The sequence below is a fragment of the Muscardinus avellanarius genome (assembly GCF_963383645.1).
Source record: "Muscardinus avellanarius genome assembly, chromosome: 2".
In the NCBI taxonomy this organism is placed as follows: Eukaryota; Metazoa; Chordata; class Mammalia; order Rodentia; family Gliridae; genus Muscardinus; species Muscardinus avellanarius.
The window spans coordinates 99,724,121-99,745,455 of NC_137787.1; the positions used below are offsets into that span (position 1 = coordinate 99,724,121).

The 21,335-nt window shown below is 38.7% G+C and overlaps 1 protein-coding gene across 1 annotated transcript in view; it reads left to right on the plus strand.

Annotated features, from left to right (window-relative positions):
- ZRANB3 (zinc finger RANBP2-type containing 3) overlaps positions 1-21,335 on the plus strand; it is a gene marked incomplete at both ends in the record, with an annotated part of 221,020 nt that overhangs the window by 173,983 nt on the left and 25,702 nt on the right. The window contains 5 exons of the mRNA XM_080688973.1: positions 611-763; positions 8,730-9,141; positions 11,662-11,859; positions 16,364-16,455; positions 20,220-20,321. Of these exons, the coding sequence (XP_080545099.1) occupies positions 611-763; positions 8,730-9,141; positions 11,662-11,859; positions 16,364-16,455; positions 20,220-20,321 (957 nt within the window). The remainder of the gene's footprint in view (positions 1-610; positions 764-8,729; positions 9,142-11,661; positions 11,860-16,363; positions 16,456-20,219; positions 20,322-21,335) is intronic.

The window sequence follows — 21,335 nt, forward strand, 5'->3', positions numbered from 1 at the left end:
GGCTGAGACAGGAGGATCGCACAGGTTCAAAGCCAGCCTCAGCTACTTAGTGAGGCTCTCAGCAACTTAGTGAGACCCTGTTTCCAAATAAAGTATAAAATAGGTCTGGGAATATAGCCCGGAGAAAAGCCCCTGGGTTCTACCCTCAGTACCACACACATACCTACACACAAAAAAATTAGATAAAGGAAGGAAGGAAGGAAAGGAAGGAAGAAAAGAAAGAATGAATTAAAAGTAGGGCTGGGGGCTGCTATTAAAAATAGTAGCTCAGAGGTAGAATGCTCCTGAATTCCATCCCCATTACTGCCAAAAAAAAAAAAAAAGGCAATCATCTCTAGGTTAAATTTCAAAGCATATAAAGTTTAGAATAAAAGTTTTTTAGGAGGAAATCAGATAATATAATTTTCTAGTTAGATCTTTTTCTCATTACACATAGGAATCGCTGAGTTGGTTGGTAATGTGGTTATAATTTGGCATAACTATATCACTAAAGCCTATGGTATGTTGGAACAATAATGTTTTCTTAGTGAATAGCTTGTGATTGAAGTGACAGTCCAGTTACTGCTTGGTGCATTGCAGTTGTGAGGTAAACTCTGCTTCCCCCTTCCAGACTCAGGTCACAGGGAGCACGCTGAATGGTCGGAAGGAACGACTTCAGGCTGAGGAAGGTGATAAGGAAAAATGGGATTTTCTACAGTTTGCTGAAGTGTGGACTCCAAATGACAGTTCTGAAGAGCCTGGGAAGGAAGTTCTGTTCACTCATGTAAGATAATATGACTTTTTCTTTCCTACCTTTTCCATATCCCGAAACTGTAACTTTATCATATATAATTTTTACATAGCAACTCTCAGTTGTTCAGGCCGTTGAAATGAGACTTCACATAAAGCTGAAAAACCTTGGCAAAGCCCAAAGGAACATTGGTAGAAGGCTACAACAGTGGTTTGTATTTTCCAACCATTTCAGTACTCACTGTTCACTTCATTAGGTTTACACACTAAATAGAATCCAACCTTGAGGAGAAAATAAAGGAGACTATCTTTATGATTCTGAAGTTAGAAGATGATAGATGAAATTTGCCTCAACATGCGTAAACAATAGATAAAATATTGGGATTGGAATATTTGACTATATTAAAATAAAAATTTTATTATACAAAACGTCCCATAAAAGCTTGGTGTGGTGGTATACACTTGTAATCCTAGTACTTGGGAGACTGAGACAGGAGGATTGCAGATTCAAAGCCAGCCACAGCAGCTTAGTGAGGCTCTCAGCAACTTAGTGAGACCTTGTTTCCAAATAAAATATAAATGCGTCTGGAGATGAAAGGTGTAGCCCGGAAGTAGAAGGCCCCTGGGTTCCATCCCCAGTACTACTGATTTTTCCTTATCACACACACACACACACACACACACCCACTCATGCATGTGCTCATAGGATAAATTGCAGAATGGGAGGAAATCCAGGTTAGGTAAAACTGGGCCATAGAAGAGTATTTCATAGTTAATGTGGTAAGCAGTGAAGAACAGAGAAACTGAAGGTAGAGGAGTGGCTTGAGGACAGGGATGAGTTCCTTGAGGATGTCCTGAGTTTGCGGTGCCTCTGAACCTCACCTGACATGTCCCAGTGGCATTTGGAGGTCAAGCCTAGGCACATACTATATATCAGTTAACTAATTTAACCCTCTGAGTTACATTCTAGTAATCTACATTATATCATGGGATATTGTGCTATAACTTCTAATTGTCCTTATTAGAAGAAGCAACCATTACCAAATACTTTTGTATATACTGGTTTTAACATCTTTGTTAAAAAATAATAACACTTTTACCACTTTTTTTTTAAACTAAAGTTGTATGTTAGTTATTTTGTTCTATTTTCTCTATGCCTGCAAAGAATCAGTTGTACCTAGGAGTAGATCAGATCACTGTCGAAATTTTGTTCAACTATATGGCAATGGACATTTTGGGAAATCTTATTTTTTTTTTTTTTTTGTACTAGGGGTTGAACCCAGGGCCATTCCTACCTCTGAGCTATACCTCGATTTTATTCTTCATTTTGAAACAGGCTTTCACTAAGTTGTGAGGGGCCCCACAAGTCGCTGAGGCTGGCTGCGAACCTGTGATCCTCCTGTCTCAGCCTCCTAAATACTGGAATTAAAAGCGTGTGCCACCACAGTTGGCTTTTGGAAAATCTTAGAAACCAGTCAGTCATTTATTTGGGGGGATAATTTAAATATTATTTTTTGTTGGATGATTAAAACCCAACTTCGGTCATTCTATATTTTTCAAAAAACAGACTCCTTTGGACTTGTTTACAAATGTTAATGAGGGCTCTTTAGTTGCAGTTCTAATCATCAGTTTGGTATACTTCAGAAGACCAGCCTGATGTCTCAATCATGCGTTTGTAAAACAGGTTTACTAATGCTTTAAGAAATGGAGCTGAATGACGGGAAGCAACAATGGCTCCTACCTGAGCAGCCTTTGATCAAAGTCTATTACGCCTGACAGTCAGCACTTTTGTTGGTGGCCTGTGCTTCGCTAGAATAACACCGGGCTTTGAAGTGATTTATTGTTTTTTATGAGTTCTACTAGATTTCCTTTTCCTCAACTTCAGCTCTAATAACTGACTTAAAAAGGCCAGTAGTTTACTATGGTGCAAAACAAAACAAATAGATTAGGTCCCTGAGCCTTCCACATAAAAAACTCAGGTTTTGCCATGTTAAGCACTTTGCAATTTTTATTTCTAGCACTTCTCACCAAAGGCAATTTTTTTTACTTTGTGTTTAAAAACCAATATTGAACAAAAGACAGGAACATAATAACTTAGTGTTAGCCAGATAACTGAAGAGAGGAGTTTGTTCTTCTGTCTTCTATCTTCATGATCTGGGCACTGACTTAACTACATTTCCCCAAAAGTCTGTGGTAAAATTACTGTAGGCTCAGATCACATCTCCTTTTTATTTATTTATTTATTTGTTTGTTTGTTTGTTTATTTATTTTTGTGGTACTAGAGATGGAACCCAGGAACATTATACCTCCAGCTATACCCCAGCCCCCTTTATTTAGAAACAGGGCCTCACTGGGTTGCAAAGGGCAAAACTAAGTAGCTGAGGCTGTCCATAAACCGTAGTCCTCTTGTCTCAGCTTCCCAGGTGCTGGGTTTACAAGCATGCGCCACCACACCCGACCACATCCCCTTTTTTAGAAACACTAGCATTTAAGTGCTATATTTATCACATATTAAAGGATTATTTACTATAATTATTTCTTTTTTTGTGTGTATGTGGTACTGGGATGGAACCCAGAGGCTTTCTACCTCTGGGCTACACTCAAGACAAAAGACTTGTAATTTAATCTTGATATTCAATAACAAAGCTTTACTAGACCTTGAGAATATTTTGTCGTTGTGTTCCTGCTGATCTTTACCATTAAGAAAAACTGTAACAATGATAAAGTCAGTAGTTTTTAAATTTTAACCTGCCAGTATGGTTCAGGTGTTGAATATTTAGTTACCAGTGTGGCTGTTGGAATTTGAAATTTCTGGTCTATTTCAATGACACCAATTATATTATTTCTTTAGACTATAGGTGATGAGGAGTCGTGTGTGTGTGTGTATGTGTGTGTGTGTGTGTGTGTGTGTGTGTGTGTGTGTGTGTGTTGCTAGGGATTGAACCTTTGAGCTATACCTCTTCAGCCTGATTTTATTTCTTATTTGGAAACAGGGTCTCATTAAGTTGATGAAAGTCTCACTACTTGCTGAGGCTATCCTTGAACCTGAGATCCTTCTGTCTCAGCCTCCCAAGTACTGGAATTGCAGGTGTACATCACCACATCTGGCAAAATTTAACATTTTTAGAGAGCATGTTTATTTGCAAAATATTTTGTTTGTATTTCTGCCTTTTCCGTAGATACTTTAATCAATGAATCCATTGACAATTCTTTAAGCATCACCAACTGAACTAAAAGTGGACATGCAATAAGATATGAATATTAAAAGGACAAAAAATCATTAAAAGCATCTTACAGAAAATTTGCATTTGTATTTAGTATTGTGTCTATAAATCAGTATATTGTAAAAGCTACTTTCTTCTTTTATTAATTAACCATGTCCCACATACCTGTTGGAATCTCCCCAAGGAATCAATTGGTGATATATCTGTCTCCAAACCTCAAGTTTAATGTGTTTTAAGCTGACCTATGTGATGTTTGAGTCCTACTAGTACAATAATTTCCCAGCCATTAGACTCTATGTGCTTTCTTCTATTTACTTCATCAACAGTTTTCCTCTTTTTGACAGTGCATTTATTCTCTTATGAGAAGCAGTTCAGAATTCAATTACAGATGAGCTAAACTATTGTGTTTTATACCTCCACAGGAGTTACTGTGTAGGTTTTCATCGATTTTTTAAAATTATTGAGGGAAGTCAGAGAGATTTTTTAAAGTATTTTAAAGACTTCATATATTTATTTCCTTTTCGAATTTAGGTTTACTACCGATATGTATATTGAAATGTCAGTTCTCGATCCCCCTTTGCCTATGAACAACCAAGAAAGAAACCACAAGTGTATCTTCACATATTTTATTCTAATCTCATAACCTTAGTTGGGTCCTGAATCCCTTTGAGACTATGGAAAGAGTAAAGAACTTCTCCCCTAAAACCCATATACAATGCCGACAGCATTTCATGGTTAACTCCAGGAGCTTCCCAGTCTCACAGAAGGCTAAGGTCTTATGGGAGGCCCATAGATCACAAGTTAAACATTCTTACTTGATAAACCAATAACCCTTCTTTGTTCCCATCCAGTGTATATAATTATCTTTAGGATGTAGCAAAGATATTTTCTCACTTGTTTTTCTATCAATCATAACCACAAAAGTGTCAAAGAAACCTCATCAGCCTACTTTCTACCCAGAGGCTACAATCAGAAAGCATCACTGGTGACATGGATCAAGCTCCTGGCTGATTACTTCAGAGGAAATCTTTATTCTTGGTAGAGCTTTTATCCTCTGCTGGCCCTGTAGCCAAGACACTAATTTGTAAAGTTTCTTGCCTGTGACATCATTCATTACTGTCCACTTAGCCATCATAACATTAGCTGATTTGCTAATCTTGACCTCTCCATTTGTTAAAATTATATTCGTACTGTATCCTTTAATTCAAGAATTACCCTCTTATCAGCATGATTTAATTGGAAATAGCTGCTAAAATTTGTTTGTTGAACACTTGCTATTATTTTCAAAATCCTACATGATTCTTTGCAGTTTTATTGTAAGGAATAGAACATTTTCTTTAAATGTTTAGCTATCTATCTTTGTTACCTTTAAAAAAAAAAAACAAGCTCGATCAGTCTGCTAATCTTTCAGCTTTCCACTATTTTCTTAGAATTGTCATTATTCACTCTTTCAGAAATCTTGTCTGATGGTTAATGATTTCATTCTGTGTATTTTTAAGTTCTATAACTTCTACAACTAATTAAAAGTGGTGTGTGTGTGTGTTTGTGTTTGTGTGTGTGTGTGTGTATTTTACTAGGGATGGAACCCAGATGCATTGTACTCCAAGCTACACCCAGGCCCTTTTTTATTTTTTGTATTTGAAACAGGTCTCACTAAGTTGCTAAGACTTGCTCTATTGCTGAGGCTATCCTTGAACCTGTGATCTTTCTGTCTCAGCCTCCCAAGTAATGTGATTATAAGTGTATGACATCATGTCCAGCATTAAATAACTTTTTATAATATTTGGGAATGTGTAAGTAACAACAAAAATAAGAGCTCTACATTATTGGGGATAGAAGTAGAGAAAACATTTTCCCTATAATAATATATGTTTTAATTTGTGAAATATGGAAAGAGCTTAAATTTTCTTTCTTTTTCGTTATCTTTTTTATTGGTACATTGTAGTCATATATCTAAATGGGGTACAAGAAGGCAGAGGCATACATGCACACATCATTCATTTAGTCCTTCCTCAATTCCCAGCCCATTCCCTCCCCCTACTTTTTTTTTCTTTATCTTTTTGCATATATGTGTGTTAACTCAAAGTTTGCCATTTTAAAACTGGGCATGGTGGCACACACTTGTAACCCCAGCATTTGTGAGGCTAAGACAGGAGGATCATGGTTCACAGACAACTTCAGCTACTACTTAATGAGGCATTTTGCAACTCAGTGAGACCCTATTTCAAAATAAAGAATAAAAAATAGGGCTGGGGGTGTAGCTTGGAGGTAGAATGCCCCTGGGTTCTATTCCCAGTACCACACACAAAAAAAAAGTTTGCCATTTTAACTATTTTCAGATATTCACAGTGTTGTGCAACCATCATCAACATTTCCAAAACTTTTTGTTACCCCAAAATATAGACTTTATCACCATTTAGCAGCAACTCTGTTTTCCCTTTTCTCCAACCCCTATTAACCATCTTTCTCTAATTTGCTAAAAGATTTGTTATAGTACTACTGAGAAGTACAGATAAAGCTGGCTATAGTGGTGCCTGTAATTGTAGTACTTGGTAGGCTAAGACAGGAGGATCACAAGTTCAAGGACAGCCTCAGCAACTTATGAGGCTCTCAGCAACTTAGTGTGACCCTGCTTCAAAATTAAAAGTGAAAAAGGCTGGGGTTCTAGCTCGAAGATAGAATTCTCCTGGGTTCAATCCCCAGTACCACACAAACAAATGTACAAGTATAAAATACAAGTATAAATATTTTGCTATCATTATATCTAATGTTTTGGTTATCTATTACTCCTACACAATATTCCCCCAAACAGCATCTTTAAAACAACAAAAACCAGCCGGGTGTGGTGGGGTACGCTTGTAATCCCAGCATTTGGGAGTCTGAGACAGGAGGATCGTGGTTCGCGGACAGCCTCAACTACTTAGTGAGGCCCTCTGAAACTCAGTGAGACCCTGTTTCAAAATAAAGAATAAAAAATAGGGCAGGGAGTGTAGCTCAGAGGTCGAATGCCCCTGGGTTCCATCCCCAGACCTGCAAAAAATAAATAAATAAAATAACATTTCTCAGGTTGTGTATGAATTCAGATTCAACTAGTGTCTAATAAGGATGGTATGTATACTATATAACTCTGGCCCCTGCCAGAAGATCCTGAGATGAGAGCTACAATTTTCTTTTCTTTTCTTTTTTCTTTTTTTTTTTTTTCTTTTTGGTGGTACTGGGGTTCCTGGAAGCCCTTCTACCTCCGGGCTACACTCCCAGACCTCTTTTTTATATTTTTTGAAACAGGGTCTCTTAAGTCAGCACAGCTGGCTTCGAACCTGCACGATCCTCCTGTCTCCGCCTCCCAAGTGTGGGGATTATAAGTGTGCGCCACCACACCCGGCGAGAGCTACAGTTTTCTAAAAGCTTGTTTGCTCAAAGTCTGACAATGGATGCTAGATCTCATGTATAAACCTTTTTGAGGCTGCCACCTAGAACGTCCACACATTGTTTATTTCATGTGGCTTGAGCTTCCCCACAACATGGTGGCTAGGTTCCAAAGGCTAACATTCTAAAAGAGAAAAGGAGAACAAAATGGTGGGCCGGTCGAGTAGAGGCTATATTATCTTTAATGACCTAGCCCCAAAATGTGCTAGGTCACACAGCACCACTTTCACTGCATTCTGAGGGGCAAGACAGTTACAAATGTTCTCCCAGGTTCAAGGGAGAACAACATAGACCTGAGCTCTCAGTGGAGGCACATCACTGTCACACTTTGAAAAGCATCTGAGATGGGGTAAGAATTTTTGTTGCCATATTTGAAAATGCAGTTGCCATAGTGTGTGCCAAGCATAGTTCTCCAGCCCCTGGCAGGACTTCTCTAAAATTAAATTGTGTTTGTGTGTGCACACACACACAAATGTGGGCACACACACATGGTGGTGGTCCTACTAGGGATTGAACCCAGGGGCATTCTACCTCTGAGCTAAAACCCCAGCCTTATTTTATTATTTATTTTGAAACAGTTATCACTAAGTTGCTGAGGACCTTACTAGGTTGCTGAGGCTGAATATGAACCTTCAATCCTTCTGTCTCAGCCTCCCAGCTCTAAAATTAACTATTTTAATTTACTTAAGCTAGTAGCTAATCCGTCTTGGAGCTAGTTATCCTACTTAGCAAATTAAGATTTACACACTGAGAAGAAGATGGAAAACACAAAATATGATGTCAGGATGTGGGGTTCTTAGAATAAAGAAATGTGTTTCTTGAAAACAAGACAATTATTTAAATGTGTCTATTAAAGCTGTTTTTAACGCTATTTGAAAAATGTTCCTCATATTCTAATATGAGTGACGTAGTTTATGAACATTGCAGTTCTAGTTTGGGCATGTAAGCACTTTTCTAGAGTCTTGGTTGACTTGAAATGCTTGAATACATAATTGCCTCCTTTCCCTGACATACATATAGGGCAGATAGTTACCTCAACCCTCTAAAGCTTCAGTTTCCTCCTCTGAAATATGGGAATAATATGAGAACCTAGCTCACAGAGCTGGCATGAGAATTAAATGATTTAATATATGTAAAGTGCTTGACACATAGTAAGTGTAAAGAAAAAATAGACAGTACATGGATGTTAGTAGTGTTCTGTATATATGAAGAGCAATAGCTTAATTGAATTCATTTTCACAAAGGTTTTCATGGAGTAAGGACATTTGGTTAATGGAAATGCTTTTGTTAAGCTCTTTCATTTAGGAAGAATGATTGCTTCTTAATTTAAAAACTGTTTGCTTTTCCTAGTTTGAAAAAGAAAAACAACATGATATTCGATCATTCTTTTTACCAAAACCTAAGAAGAGACAGCTAGACTCCTCTGATGGATCAAGGATGTTCCAGGAGAACAATACAGTAGTGGCATCAGACCCTAGAAAAATAGCCACAAGAGATGTCATTGATTGTGAGCCTGATTCAGAACCTGAAGCTAAAAGATTGAGATCACCCACCACTCCTGACCATAGCAGTCCCCCAGGGAAGAAACCATCCTGGTCCAAGGAAACCAAAGCTGCACTTGTAGAAGGTGTCCATGAGGCCAAGTCCCCATCAAGCACCCCAGCCCTTCCCGAAAAGGGCTGGCAGTGTGGTTTCTGCACCTATATCAATAATTCAGTGTTGCCGTATTGTGAAATGTGTGAGAATCCTCAGGACAGTGCTGGTGAGTACACGGAAAGTAACTGTAGGCAGGGACTGGCAGTGATGACTTTACACAACCTGTGCTCTTAGGAACCGTTACCAAAGGGTGGCATGACTTAACACTGACATAGCTTTTCCTAACAAAGTAAGAACTTCATATTGTGAAGACTGTGAATCCATCCCTTGTGGAATGCGAAAAACTCAAGAATATATATATATCACCAAGTGACTGTGATATGGCATTAATTTGGCACAAATGGACATTTCTGATTAATGTCAGCAGGATGTGAATTCAGTGGGCAGAAATAGAAGCTCTGTTGCTATGGTAGCAAATGTGCCTTATAGTCATAGACCTGCTGTTTTCTTCCTTCTGTAGATGCACTGTTTTTAAGGATATTATAGGTTATTCTTGTGTCAAAATAATCCAGTAGATCTTCTTTGCCTACTCTGTATACATTGTGCCATATTTTTTAGCTTGACAACTCCTCTAGAACCAATTTGATATGTTTTATGAATTTATTCTTTGCTAAAGCATGTTAAAGGTAGAAATCATAAACCTACTTTAGGTATGACTTTATAGCATGACATGCCATTTCCTGATGTTTAGTTTTTTAAGTGGCTGTTAATACCCCTGGTTGTCATAAGATCATTAGTATTCTTTTTGTGTTCAATTTTAGAGAGCATTTTTATGCTAAGTTTGACAGTTTGGGAAACTAAAAATAATCATTTTACTTTATAAATGGTAATAATTGTTCAAGTCTGCCGGGCATGGTGGCGCACGCTTGTAATCCCCGCGCTTGGGAGGCGGAGACAGGAGGGTCGCGCAGGTTCGAAGCCAGCCGCGCTGGCGTAAGAGACCCTGTTTCAAAAATATAAAATAGGTCTGGGAGTGTAGCCCGGAGGTAAATGGGCTTCCAGGAACCCCAGTACCACCAAAAAAATAAATAAATAAATAAATAAATAAATAAATAAATAAATAAATAAATAATTGTTGAAGTCTAAGTTTTATTACACATTAATTCTTCAAAGTATTGTCACTGTCAAAGACAGCTAAGATATAGACTCCAATACTGCAGTTTTTTCCTTCATGCCTTTCTTTCCTCTCTGTCTTGGTTTTAGACTGAAGGAATATGTAATCTGTAGCTAAACTTTCCTTTTTCTTCTGGGTTCTTCTACCAAAATTGACAAGCCTGCCATCTGGGTGGTTATATTTGTAGTGTGGGCACCCGTTGTCTATGAACTAAACTGGAACCACAAGCTTATTTCATACAGTATCCCTGTCACAATTAGCATGACCCCATGCAGTTGACAACTGGTACAGGCAATAAAAATAAGGTATATTATGACTATAAAACAATTTTAGTTCACATTAAGTGTATAGAATAATGTCAGTTTACATAAGAGTATAAGTTAACTGATTTAGCAGGAAAAGTCACAGTTTAATACAGTTTTTATAGTTCTGATTTTTCTTTTGTGATATCAAGAGTAACAAATGAAATTTCCTAGGCCCATGATTTAACATGCAACCTGTCAGCAACTAAAAAAAAAAATATACAGTGCTATTATTCTTTCTCAGAGTTATAATTTTTAGATTTGTATTACTACAATTTGGTATAATGATTTTCTGTACACACACACACACACACACACACACACACACACACACACATATAAATTTTTTTGGTACTGGGGGTGGAACCCAGGGGCTTTTCCACCTCTGGGCTATTCTCTCAGACCTCATTTTATATTTTATTTGGAAACAGGGCCTTACTGAGAGCCTCACTAAGAAGCTGAGGCTAGCTTCAAACCTGTGCAATCCTCCTGTCTCAGCCACTAAGCGCTGCAATCCTCCTGTCTCAGCCTCCCAAGTACTAGGATTATAGGAGTCCAGCCACCACACCTGGCTAACCACATTCTTTTTATTTCTACCATCCATCCTACTCAACAGCCACCATCATCTTTCTTCCAGAATGCAATAGGCACCATTCTAATTGTCACCATTATGACCCTTCTGTGCATAACAGCTAGAGAGATCCTTAAAAAATTTTTAGATATTCTACCTAAAACTGTCTAATGGCTTTTAGTTGTATTTAGAATCTAGTCCAAGAATTATAACCCCTGGGCCAAGCTGCCAGGTTCATGAACAGCTCTGAGTTTCAATGGGACTCCTCAGAGCTTGCCCCTGACAACTTTTGCTATATATAAAATTCTAATTTTGCTTCTTTAACTTTTTGGATTCCACCTTTCTTCACTATTCTCCCCTTCCCCTAACTCCCTTTATCTGAAATACACTCTTTATCTAAAACTCTTCATTTATTTGTTTACATTGTTGTGTAAATCTGCTACCTGCAGTGGCATCTCCAGGAAGCAGAGCATTACCTTTTCTGGTTCCTTGCTGTCTCTCCAGTACTGCTGGGCAAATAGTAGTCACCTGGTAAATTAACACACGTTAGCTTCTTTTTATTTTTGTAAGACCTAGCTGTGATATTTTTAACTGTACTTGTAACTATGAATTATTTGATTTTAATAATTCTACAAATAGACAGCCTCAACCATATCCAGGAGAAAAATAAAAACGAGGAAGATGATTCTCAGAAAGATACCTCCAAAACAGTTCAAGCTACCGTGGACTGTGAAAAAGAAGTCTTTGCACTGCCGGAATCTGACCAGTTGGCTGAGAGCAAGGAAGGAACATCAAAAGTCGAGCAAGAAGACAGACCCGCAGCGCAGCCAGGTACTGGTCCGTCTTGTTTCCATTTCCAGAGTCCAAACAATAACCATGTACTTTAACACGTAATACTGCTATTAGGTGGGTGATAGATGCCTTTTTCCAAGTGTCTCTTATTTCCTTTATATTAAAAATGCCAACCATTTAACCACATTCTTAAATACCATATGGCTGGAAGACCATAGTATGTCTCTTGGCATTAAGATACTTCACATGGAGCAAAACCAATAGCTGCATGTGCTCCCACCAGGCCTGTTGCCCTGCCTCCACCAAACTTAGCCCACTCACACCATGAAGGTGTGGTTTTTATTTTTTATATGCTTTTGGACAAAATAGTAAGATTGATAGATTACTTACAGCTACACTGAGTTGGTATACTATTTGTTTATTTATTTATTTATTTATTTATTTATTTATTTATTTATTGTGGTATTGGGGATGGAACCCAGGGGCATTGTACCTCCAAGCTACACCTCCTCCAGCCTTTTTTTTTTTTTTTTTTTTTTTTTTTTTAGTTTTGAAACAGGGTCGCACTGAGTTGCATAGGGCCTCGCTCAGTAGCTGAGGCTGTCTGTGAACCGCCATCTTCCAGTCTCCGCCTCTCAAATGCTGGGATTACAAGCATGTGCCACCAACACAGCTTAAAAATTTAAGAAGTTGTTTTTAAGAAGCATAATTTTAAGACTATATGAATCACAACTGTATTTGGAGCCAACCATGTAGTATTTCAGATTTATTTATTTGAAGCTTGGTTTCATTCATTATTTATAGCTGTCATGGTTAGCAAATACCAGCCTGTGGTCATACATCAATATCTTTTATTGGCCAGCTGGCAAAGAATGAGTACTTTTAGGTTGTTTCTCTTGTTACTCATTTAAAGACCAAAGTAACCTACAGATTAATTTGTATATGTGTGTGTGGTACCTAGAGACAATCTACCACTGAGCTATATTTCCCTCCCTCCCTTTCTCACTTCCTTCCAATAGTATCAGGGCATTATACCTCCAAGCTACACCTATCCTATTTTATTTTTTATTGTGAAACAGGAACAGAGTATTGCTAGGCTTCTGAGAGTCTCCCTCTGTTGCTGAGTCTGTCCTTGAATCAAGTACTGGAATTACAAGAGAGTGCCACCACACCCTTGTTAGGTCTAACTTGAACAGCCTTTAAGTAGACAGTGTAGATGCAGGTGGAGTAAACTCTTTTGTGTCTCCACTTTCCTTGTTCCTGCTGTGAAAAACCCCTGAAGTGCTTGTGAAGCTCTGGTTGTAGGACAGCATATGGCACAATGAACTAAACAACAGAGTGAGAATCATCACCTGGCAATTACCAGCAGGGCCATGAGTCTCATCACCAGGAAAATAATGGCCCGTTACCTGTGATTTGGTCCCTTGATTAAGACATATTTTAGCTTAGAGTTACAAAAATTTTATGAGACAGGGTCTCACTAAGTTGCTCAGACTGGCCTTGACCCTGCAATCCTCCTGTCTCAGCTCCCCAAGTTCTGAATTATAGGCATGCACCACTGTGCCCAGCACAAATATTTTTTAAAAATCACTCTACTTTTAGAAATTCTATTCAGCTGGTGCAATCTGCACTGGCTTCATTCACTCTGGATAGTGTCTACACTTCACTTTCCCCATTTTTTCCCTGCTTCCTTTTTTTTTTTCTTGACCTTTCAGTTTATTGGGCTGAGGATTCCACATAAGAGATACTCTTCACACCTTCCCACTATACTAACATGGAGATCCATGAACAACGCACAGAAAGAACATAAAGGAGCACACTCTGCCAAGTACTTGTTCTGCCTCCCTTCGCCTATTTAGAAGCAAAGTGGTGTGTGATCCTCTGGAGCCATACTTTTATTCTAACCAGAATTTCAGAGGTGTGGAAGAATGACTGTATCTTACAAAGACACATCATCTATGGTCTTGAACCACAAAATTACATTGTAGGGAAGCACTTAAAGAGAAATATATTCCTCAACTATAGCTGAGAAATGTATTCCACAAAATCAGCTACCAAGAATGAGTAGTGACTGATTGGAATTGTTCTGATAATTCTTTTTCTCAAAGAATGACTTCTACTATTAAGGCCTTAATGCATAATTTTTTAAATATGAAGATATATTAATTATGAAATCCACTCATATTATGGACCATTAAGAAAGTCTGCCAATTAAACTATGACACAATACCTTTGTGATGGCTGATCAAGCCATCTGCCATACACCTTCTGTTGCTTTCACTTTGTGTGTGAGTGTGTGTGTGTGTGTGTGTGTGTGTGTGTGTGTGTGTGTTACTGGGGGTTGAACCCAAGAAGTAGTCTACCTCTGAGCTACACCCCCAGCCGTTTATATTTTGAAACAGAGTCTCACCAAGTTCTGAAGGTCTTGCTGACTTGCTGAGGCTGGCCATGAGCCTGTCATCCTCTTGTCTCAGCCTCCTAAATACTGGGATTACAGGTGTGTGCTGCCACACCTGGCCACATTTCTTTCTGTTGTTATTGTTCTGAGGATTTGACCTCCTGCCTCAAGTTGCATTGTTTGGCATATAATAGACAATTTTTTCCACATCTCAGTAACTAAATGTGAGACAGCTTCTTCTTTTTGCAGGGATCTCTTTTTCTTAGGTCCCATGAAGTACTCAGTTATTCCTTTTTAAGAAAGTAAGAAATGTTGGTTATTCTCCCAATAATGCATATTTGCTTCTTTAGTATGCTTTCTGGCACTATATCTAAATTTTTTTCTATCTAACTTTTAAATACCAAATCATAGTGAAAGAAATTTTTAGCTGGGCATTGTGGCACATGCCTGTGATCTCAGTACTTGGGAGGCTGAAACAGGAGATCACAGATGGAGGACAGCCTCAGTAGTGTGGCATGACCTTGTTCCAAAACAAAATTAGAAGGGGATAGGGGCTGAGAGTGTAGCTTGGAAGTAGAATGTCCTTAGGTTCAATCCCCACCACCATTAAAAAAAAAAAAAAAAATGTGTGTGTGTGTGTGTGTCATTGAACATAGGGGTGCTCTACCCCTACCTCTGAACTTCATCCCCAGCCCTGCTGTTTTTTAGAAATAGGGCCTCAGTAAATTACTGCATGCTGGCCTTGAACCTGTGATCCTCCTTTCTCAGCCTCCCAAGTGCTAGGATTACAGGTGTGCATTACCATGCTTGGCTTATAGTGCGAATTTTTGAAGGTATCTTAAAGTCAGTTGAATCAATATATGTGGTATCAACAACCCACACACTTCATGTGTGGTTTGAGGAACAGTATTATAGCTATGACTGAGTTCTGCATGCTCAGGCGATGACAACTACTTCACAGCTGCCACCTGGCCAGCAATGATTGTGAAATGCCATTGTTACTATTGACTGTAAGACACACCAGTTTAAGAAACATTAAAATATATTTTTATATTTATGAAATATAGAACCAAGCCGGGCATGGTGGTGAACGCTTGTAATCCCAGCGTTTGGGAGGCTGAGACTGGAGGATCACGGTTCGTGGACAGACTCAGCTATATAGTGAGCCCTTCTGTAACTTAGTGAGATCCTGTTTTAAAATAAAGAATAAAAAACAGGGCAGGGGGTGTAGCTTGGAGGTCGAATGCCTCTGGGTTCCATCCCCAGACCTGAAAAAAAAAAAAAAAAAGAAAGAAATATAGAACCAAGCCACAAGCCAAACTTGTAAAGTGGCCAGTGACTTGATTAAAAAAATAATAATTACCATGTTGATACTACCAAGTAAAATGGCAAGCAAATCATAGACTTCTAGAAAGCACATAAAAGGTCACTGAGGAACAACGACTGAGCCAAGTGTACAAGTTCTAGAGCCAGAGTACTGAGTTAGGTCCTCGTCCTAATGATGTGACCTCAGGAAAGTAATGTGTCTCAGTTTCCTCCTATTTAAGGTTCTCTATTTTTGGAAAGTATATTTAGGGCTACTTAGAATAGTGCCTGAAACATTATATGTGCTTGATAAATTTAACAGTTACTCTTATCTAGATTTGGTTGATAATCTGCAGAATATTGGGCAAGGAGACTGTTAACCAGAAATAAATATGTCCATGCATATCCTTTTGTGAGGCACTAAGCCATAGGGAATCAAGCATTTGAGTGGCCCTCAACATTGCTACTGATTATCAAAATGGTGCCCATTCAGTCTCAACTTCAGTACACTCTAGAAAGAGGGGTAGATTCTAAATTCCATCAAGACTGGCAACAATCCCTGGTAGCAAAAAAAAGAAAATGTCCCTTATGCCTAATTTGTATCTTTTTACCTAACTCTGTTTCTTGTTGGGTCATTAGCAAAAGAAAAGCACCAGGTTGCCATATATGCAGATGTTCTTAGATGGCCTACCATGGGAGTTATATTTCAAGTCTAGGTACATGTTCCTTGTCTAATATACTGATATTTTTGTAACAATTTTGTCATTCCAATCTGCAGAAGGTTAAAGTAAGCTATTCTACATAAAGGGTAGACAAGCCTTCAGATTCTTTTGTCTTCTTTCTTAGAGCAGTTGAAGGGCTCCGACACTCTGCCAGTATATGATGCCTTAATGTTTTGTGCAAGTAAGAATACTGACCGGATTCACCTCTATACTGAGGTAAGCATCATAAAGATTCTATAACTTAAAACACTTAAAAGCCTTCCTTTTTTCATTTTTCAGTGAAGATGTTTAATTTGATTAACAATGAGAGAAACAGCTAGTTCTTTTCTTCTTTTAAGCTAATTATGAAATTCCTGTGTTAACTCTATAAAATGACAAGAGGCCAAACAGCACAGTCATTAAGAGTCTAGACTTTGGGGCAAGATTGCTTCAGTTCAGATCTGTTAATAACTTGTCATCTTGGACACATTATTCAACTGCCCTACCCTTCAGTTTCTTCACCTGTAAAGGGTGGGAGGGTTGTTGCAAGAGTGAAATGAGCTGAGTCCTGTAAAGCACAGTGCCCAGCTCTAGTGCCCTCTGCGTGAGCCCCTAGTCCCTGCACTCATTGTTTGAAGCAGCCACGTTTTTCCAGAAGTCCAGCCACCCACTTCCCCAAGCCGAGTCCAGGTAGGCAGCTTTTGTGATGTGATTGCTCAGATTCCTGACATAGCCTAGGTTAGTGGCACACAAACCTCTTAATCTCAGGACCCCCTTGCACTCCTATAATTTGTCAGTGTTCAAAATTAAAATGAAGGTGCTTAAAAATATCCACTTGCTGCCGGGCGTGGTAGCACACGCTTGTAATCCCCGTGCTTGGGACGCGGAGACAGGAGGATCACGCTGGTTCGAAGCCAGCTGCACTGGCTTAAGAGACCCTGTTTCCAAATAAAAATATAAAAAAATAGGTCTGGGAGTGTAGCCTGGAAGTAGAAGGGTTTCCAGGAACCCCAGTACCACCAAAAAAAAAAAAAAAAAAAAAAATCCACTTGCTAATTCATTTTAAAGTAATGATATTAAGCCCATTATATATTTATGTGAATAACATGCTTTATATTTTCCAAAACAGAAAAATATTTAGTAAGAAGAGTGATACTGTTTTACATTTTTGGCAATTTTCTCTAAAGTTTCAAAAGAAGACAATGGGATGCTCATATCTGCCTCTTCATTCATTTTATTGTGATATGTCATGTTGCCACTGGAAAACTTAACCATATGTTAATGAGAGAATAAGAGATTAAAAGGAAAATAATGTCCTTCTATTACAAAAACACATGTGACTTTGTAGACCCCCAAGAGGGTCTTGAAGACCATGTGAGAATCTTTGTCCTCTCATTAGACTTATTTGAAGAGCTGGGCGTGGTGGCGCACACTTGGAATCCCCAGACTTGGGAGGTGGAGACAGGAGGATCGTGCAGGTTCGAAGCCAGCCATGCTGGCTTAAGAGACCCTGTTTCCAAAAATTAAAAAGTATAAAATAGGTCTGGGAGGGTAGCCCAGAGGTAGAAGGGCTTCCAGGAACCCCAGTACCACCAAAAATAAATAAAATTGAAGAAAATTTTGAAGCAATTTTAAATGCTTTCATTCTGTCTAAATTTTCAAATTTCTAATCTTTGTAAATATAAAAGAAAATAGCATGTTAGCCAGGCATGCATGCTTATAATCTCTGTACTTAGGAGGCTGAGATAAGAAAATCATACGTTTAAAGCCAGTCTCAGAAAATAGTGAAACTAAGGTTTTTATTCAAAATAAAAAATAAAATAGGTCTGGGAGTGATGCCTAGAGATAGACTGCTCCTGGGTTAAATCCCCAGTACCCCCCCACAAAAAAAAGATAGTATGTTGATGGTGACCAAAATTTCAGTTATAGTTTCTCTACTAAACCAAGTACAGATACAAGTGGATGGTATGCCATAAAACCTTCAGTTAGAAGGAAATGGGTAAATCATGAATACCAAATCCCCAAGCACTGTCCAGCATAGGACCATGCAAGAGAGTGCCAAGGACCAAGCCCAGCAGTCAGTGCTCCTCCTGGAGGCGTGGACCCAGGCCCACCCTGTGGAGCCTGTACACACAGTGACCCCTACTGGCAGGCTTAAGTGTCTGAGCAACCCTCATCCCCCGTGTGCAGAGTGCTCTAGGGCATGCCTCTCAGACCATCACATGAGCAGTACAGGGACATGGTCCCTGGGGTCTTACAGATCAAGAATTCAAGAGGCAGGCACCAATCAGCACACCAGGAATTCAGAAGTCCTTACATTCTTGAAACATTTTCTTCTGTACAATGAAAGCTCTACGTCCTAGATAGTCTGGTCACTGTTTTCTGCCTTGGGTTGGAGATGGGGAGGGAAACTGCAAACTCTAGGTAGAGGTAGAGTCAGCCTGCTGCCAACTAGCTGCAGTGACGGCCTCACTCTCCACCTGGCTGTGTAACGAGGCCACCTCCCCTTCCTGGCCTTTCTGCCAGTAATCTCAAATGTATTTTTGTGATTGTTGTAAATACTTACATGTCCCCTTACTATAAAATGTTATTCAATTACCATAAGTTTTTAACTGTGAGACACTTACCAGATGAAATGTTGACGTGTCTTTTCATAACTATAATAGAGTTGAGCTGTGCGCTCTCCTTCTTACCTTAGAAAAGCTAAAGTAAAATTTAGAATAGAAATTTGGATAAAAGCCCTAGTTCAGTACCTAAGCGTATACCCCTTAAAAGAGCGATCTGTAACAGATGTTTAGCATCCTGGGCCACCTGTGTTCATTTCATCCAGTATCTCAAGTCTAGAAGTTAGAATTACATATTATAACTACTTATCTAAATTTAGTTACCTATTATAATTACCTATCTGAATTAGTACTTTTTTGTGGGTCTTTTCCGAAGTGATTGTGGGAGCTGTAACATTTCTTTTTAGCTAAGAGAAGTAGAATGTGAGTTGAACTATTACTGATACAATAGATTTTCATATGAGGCATTATTCTTCCTATTTATTTATTTATTTTGTGATACTGGAGATGGAACTCAGGGACATTCTACCTCAGAGTGACACCCCCTACCCCTATCTTTTATTTATTTTGAAACGGGGTCTCGCTGAGTTGCAATGGTCCTCACTCAGTAGCTGAGGCTGTGTGAACTGAGATCCTCCTGTCTCAGCCTCCCAAATGCTGGAATTACAAGCAGGCGCCACCAGACCCAGCTCTATTATTATTATTATTATTGCCTCTACTGTATTTAACTGACTGTTCTGTTCATGGTACTTCTTATCCTGAAGATTGCAGATATTGTGCAACTGGTTGTCGGGATCTAAATGCAGCTCCACCTACTCTCCAGGTGGGGCCACTGACAAGCAGTCCTTATGATCCAACACTGCAATCTTGCTTTAGGGAAGGAAATTTTTAAATAATTTCTCTAGAATTACTGTCTACTTTCTTCTTATTTCCTTGTTCCTGTGACAGTGGATAAGTATACTAACCCATTTGGGGAGGATTATTCAGAGTATTTCTTGGTGTCTTTCTTAAATATGAGCTGTATTTTCAATGACTATAAGGAAGATTACTTGGGAATTTGGGAATGGTTGCACTACTGTTAACTTCAAGGATGTGCTGTTCTTCTGTGTTGATTTGCAGTGTACAAATTTTCTTAGTTTGATACCTATTCACAAGATTAGGCAATAGAGAAGAGTATGACAGGGCAACAATCACAGCATCCTGACTGAAGGCAGAGGCCTACGCTAGTTGTGGGCAGTGTAGATACACACACCTCATTCCCCATCCTTCCTTCCTCACAACTCCATCCTTCCAGTGTCCATATTGTGTAAGCCTTTGTCTAGAATGTGCCATCCACTTCATCTTCTAGGAGACTGGACATGCTATGCCATAATATAATTACTTTCTACTGCCTACAGACAAAAATGAATTAATAATGCCTTCCTAATCTATAATCAGGACGGAAAACCAATGAAATGTAATTTCATTCCTTTGGATATAAAATTGGACCTTTGGGAAGACTTACCAGCAAGCTTTCAGCTGAAACAAAATCGCTCACTGGTAAGAATAGTTTAAGTAAAGTAGTTGTATTTGTTTTACATAATGTTTTATTAAGTTTAGTGATCATGTTGAGTCTAATAAAATAGCTCTTGTGGCCTACTGCAGAATCAATAGCTGGATGCATTTTTTTTATCAATCCAAGCAGTTTCTATTAATTATCCTGATGCTAAGAATAAAAGTGAAATCTGTTTCCTTGGCAAATGATCACACCTAGAGCTGCTGTTTCTGTAGATAGAATCATCCTTGCATCATTTAATTTCTCATTCACAGGATTAGCAACTGTGATATTTGTATCTGTCAGAATCACATTTTATCTTTTAAGGTTAAGTTCTAACAGTAACAAATCCTAGAGCAGGGATAATACCATGTTGGATGACTCTTGATTCACTGTCAAAAGCACCAGTGTGCAGCTCCAAGCCAGGTACCTGTCATGGAGGCCTTAATTCTGGTCTGGGGCTGATTTACATTCACCGTTAAGAAAGATCATCATTTACAGGAACAGATCTAACATTCAGTCTACCTTTTTTTTTTCTTTGCAAGAAAATAATGATATTTTTCTTTAACTCTTCTGAGTGCTAACAAATTATTGTTCATGGATCAGCTGCACTTGTCTTAAAGGAAAAGGTAGCAATGATCTATTTACTTTTAGTATCAGCTAATCCTGACTCTCAGATTAAAAAAAAAACAACCCATTATGAATAATGGACTAATAAGTAAGAGTATGATAACCCTCATAAAAATGTCCCTGATTTCTTGATGGCTTTTTTCCTTTGATGACTTAGACACCAGAATAAAGTGATTCTCAGATGTCACACTGTCACTCTCTCACCTTTGCAACACCAAGACCAGTTTTGCCTCGGCTGCTGCAGGAGTACATACTTCTGCTCCACTTTTGGTCTCAGTGAGCATAGCATCACTGCTCATCCCTAAGTGTGGTAAGAGCATTGTACTAGGTGTCTTGAAACGTGACTTTAGATAATCTTTGGTTTGGAACTACCGAGGTAGTTGACAATA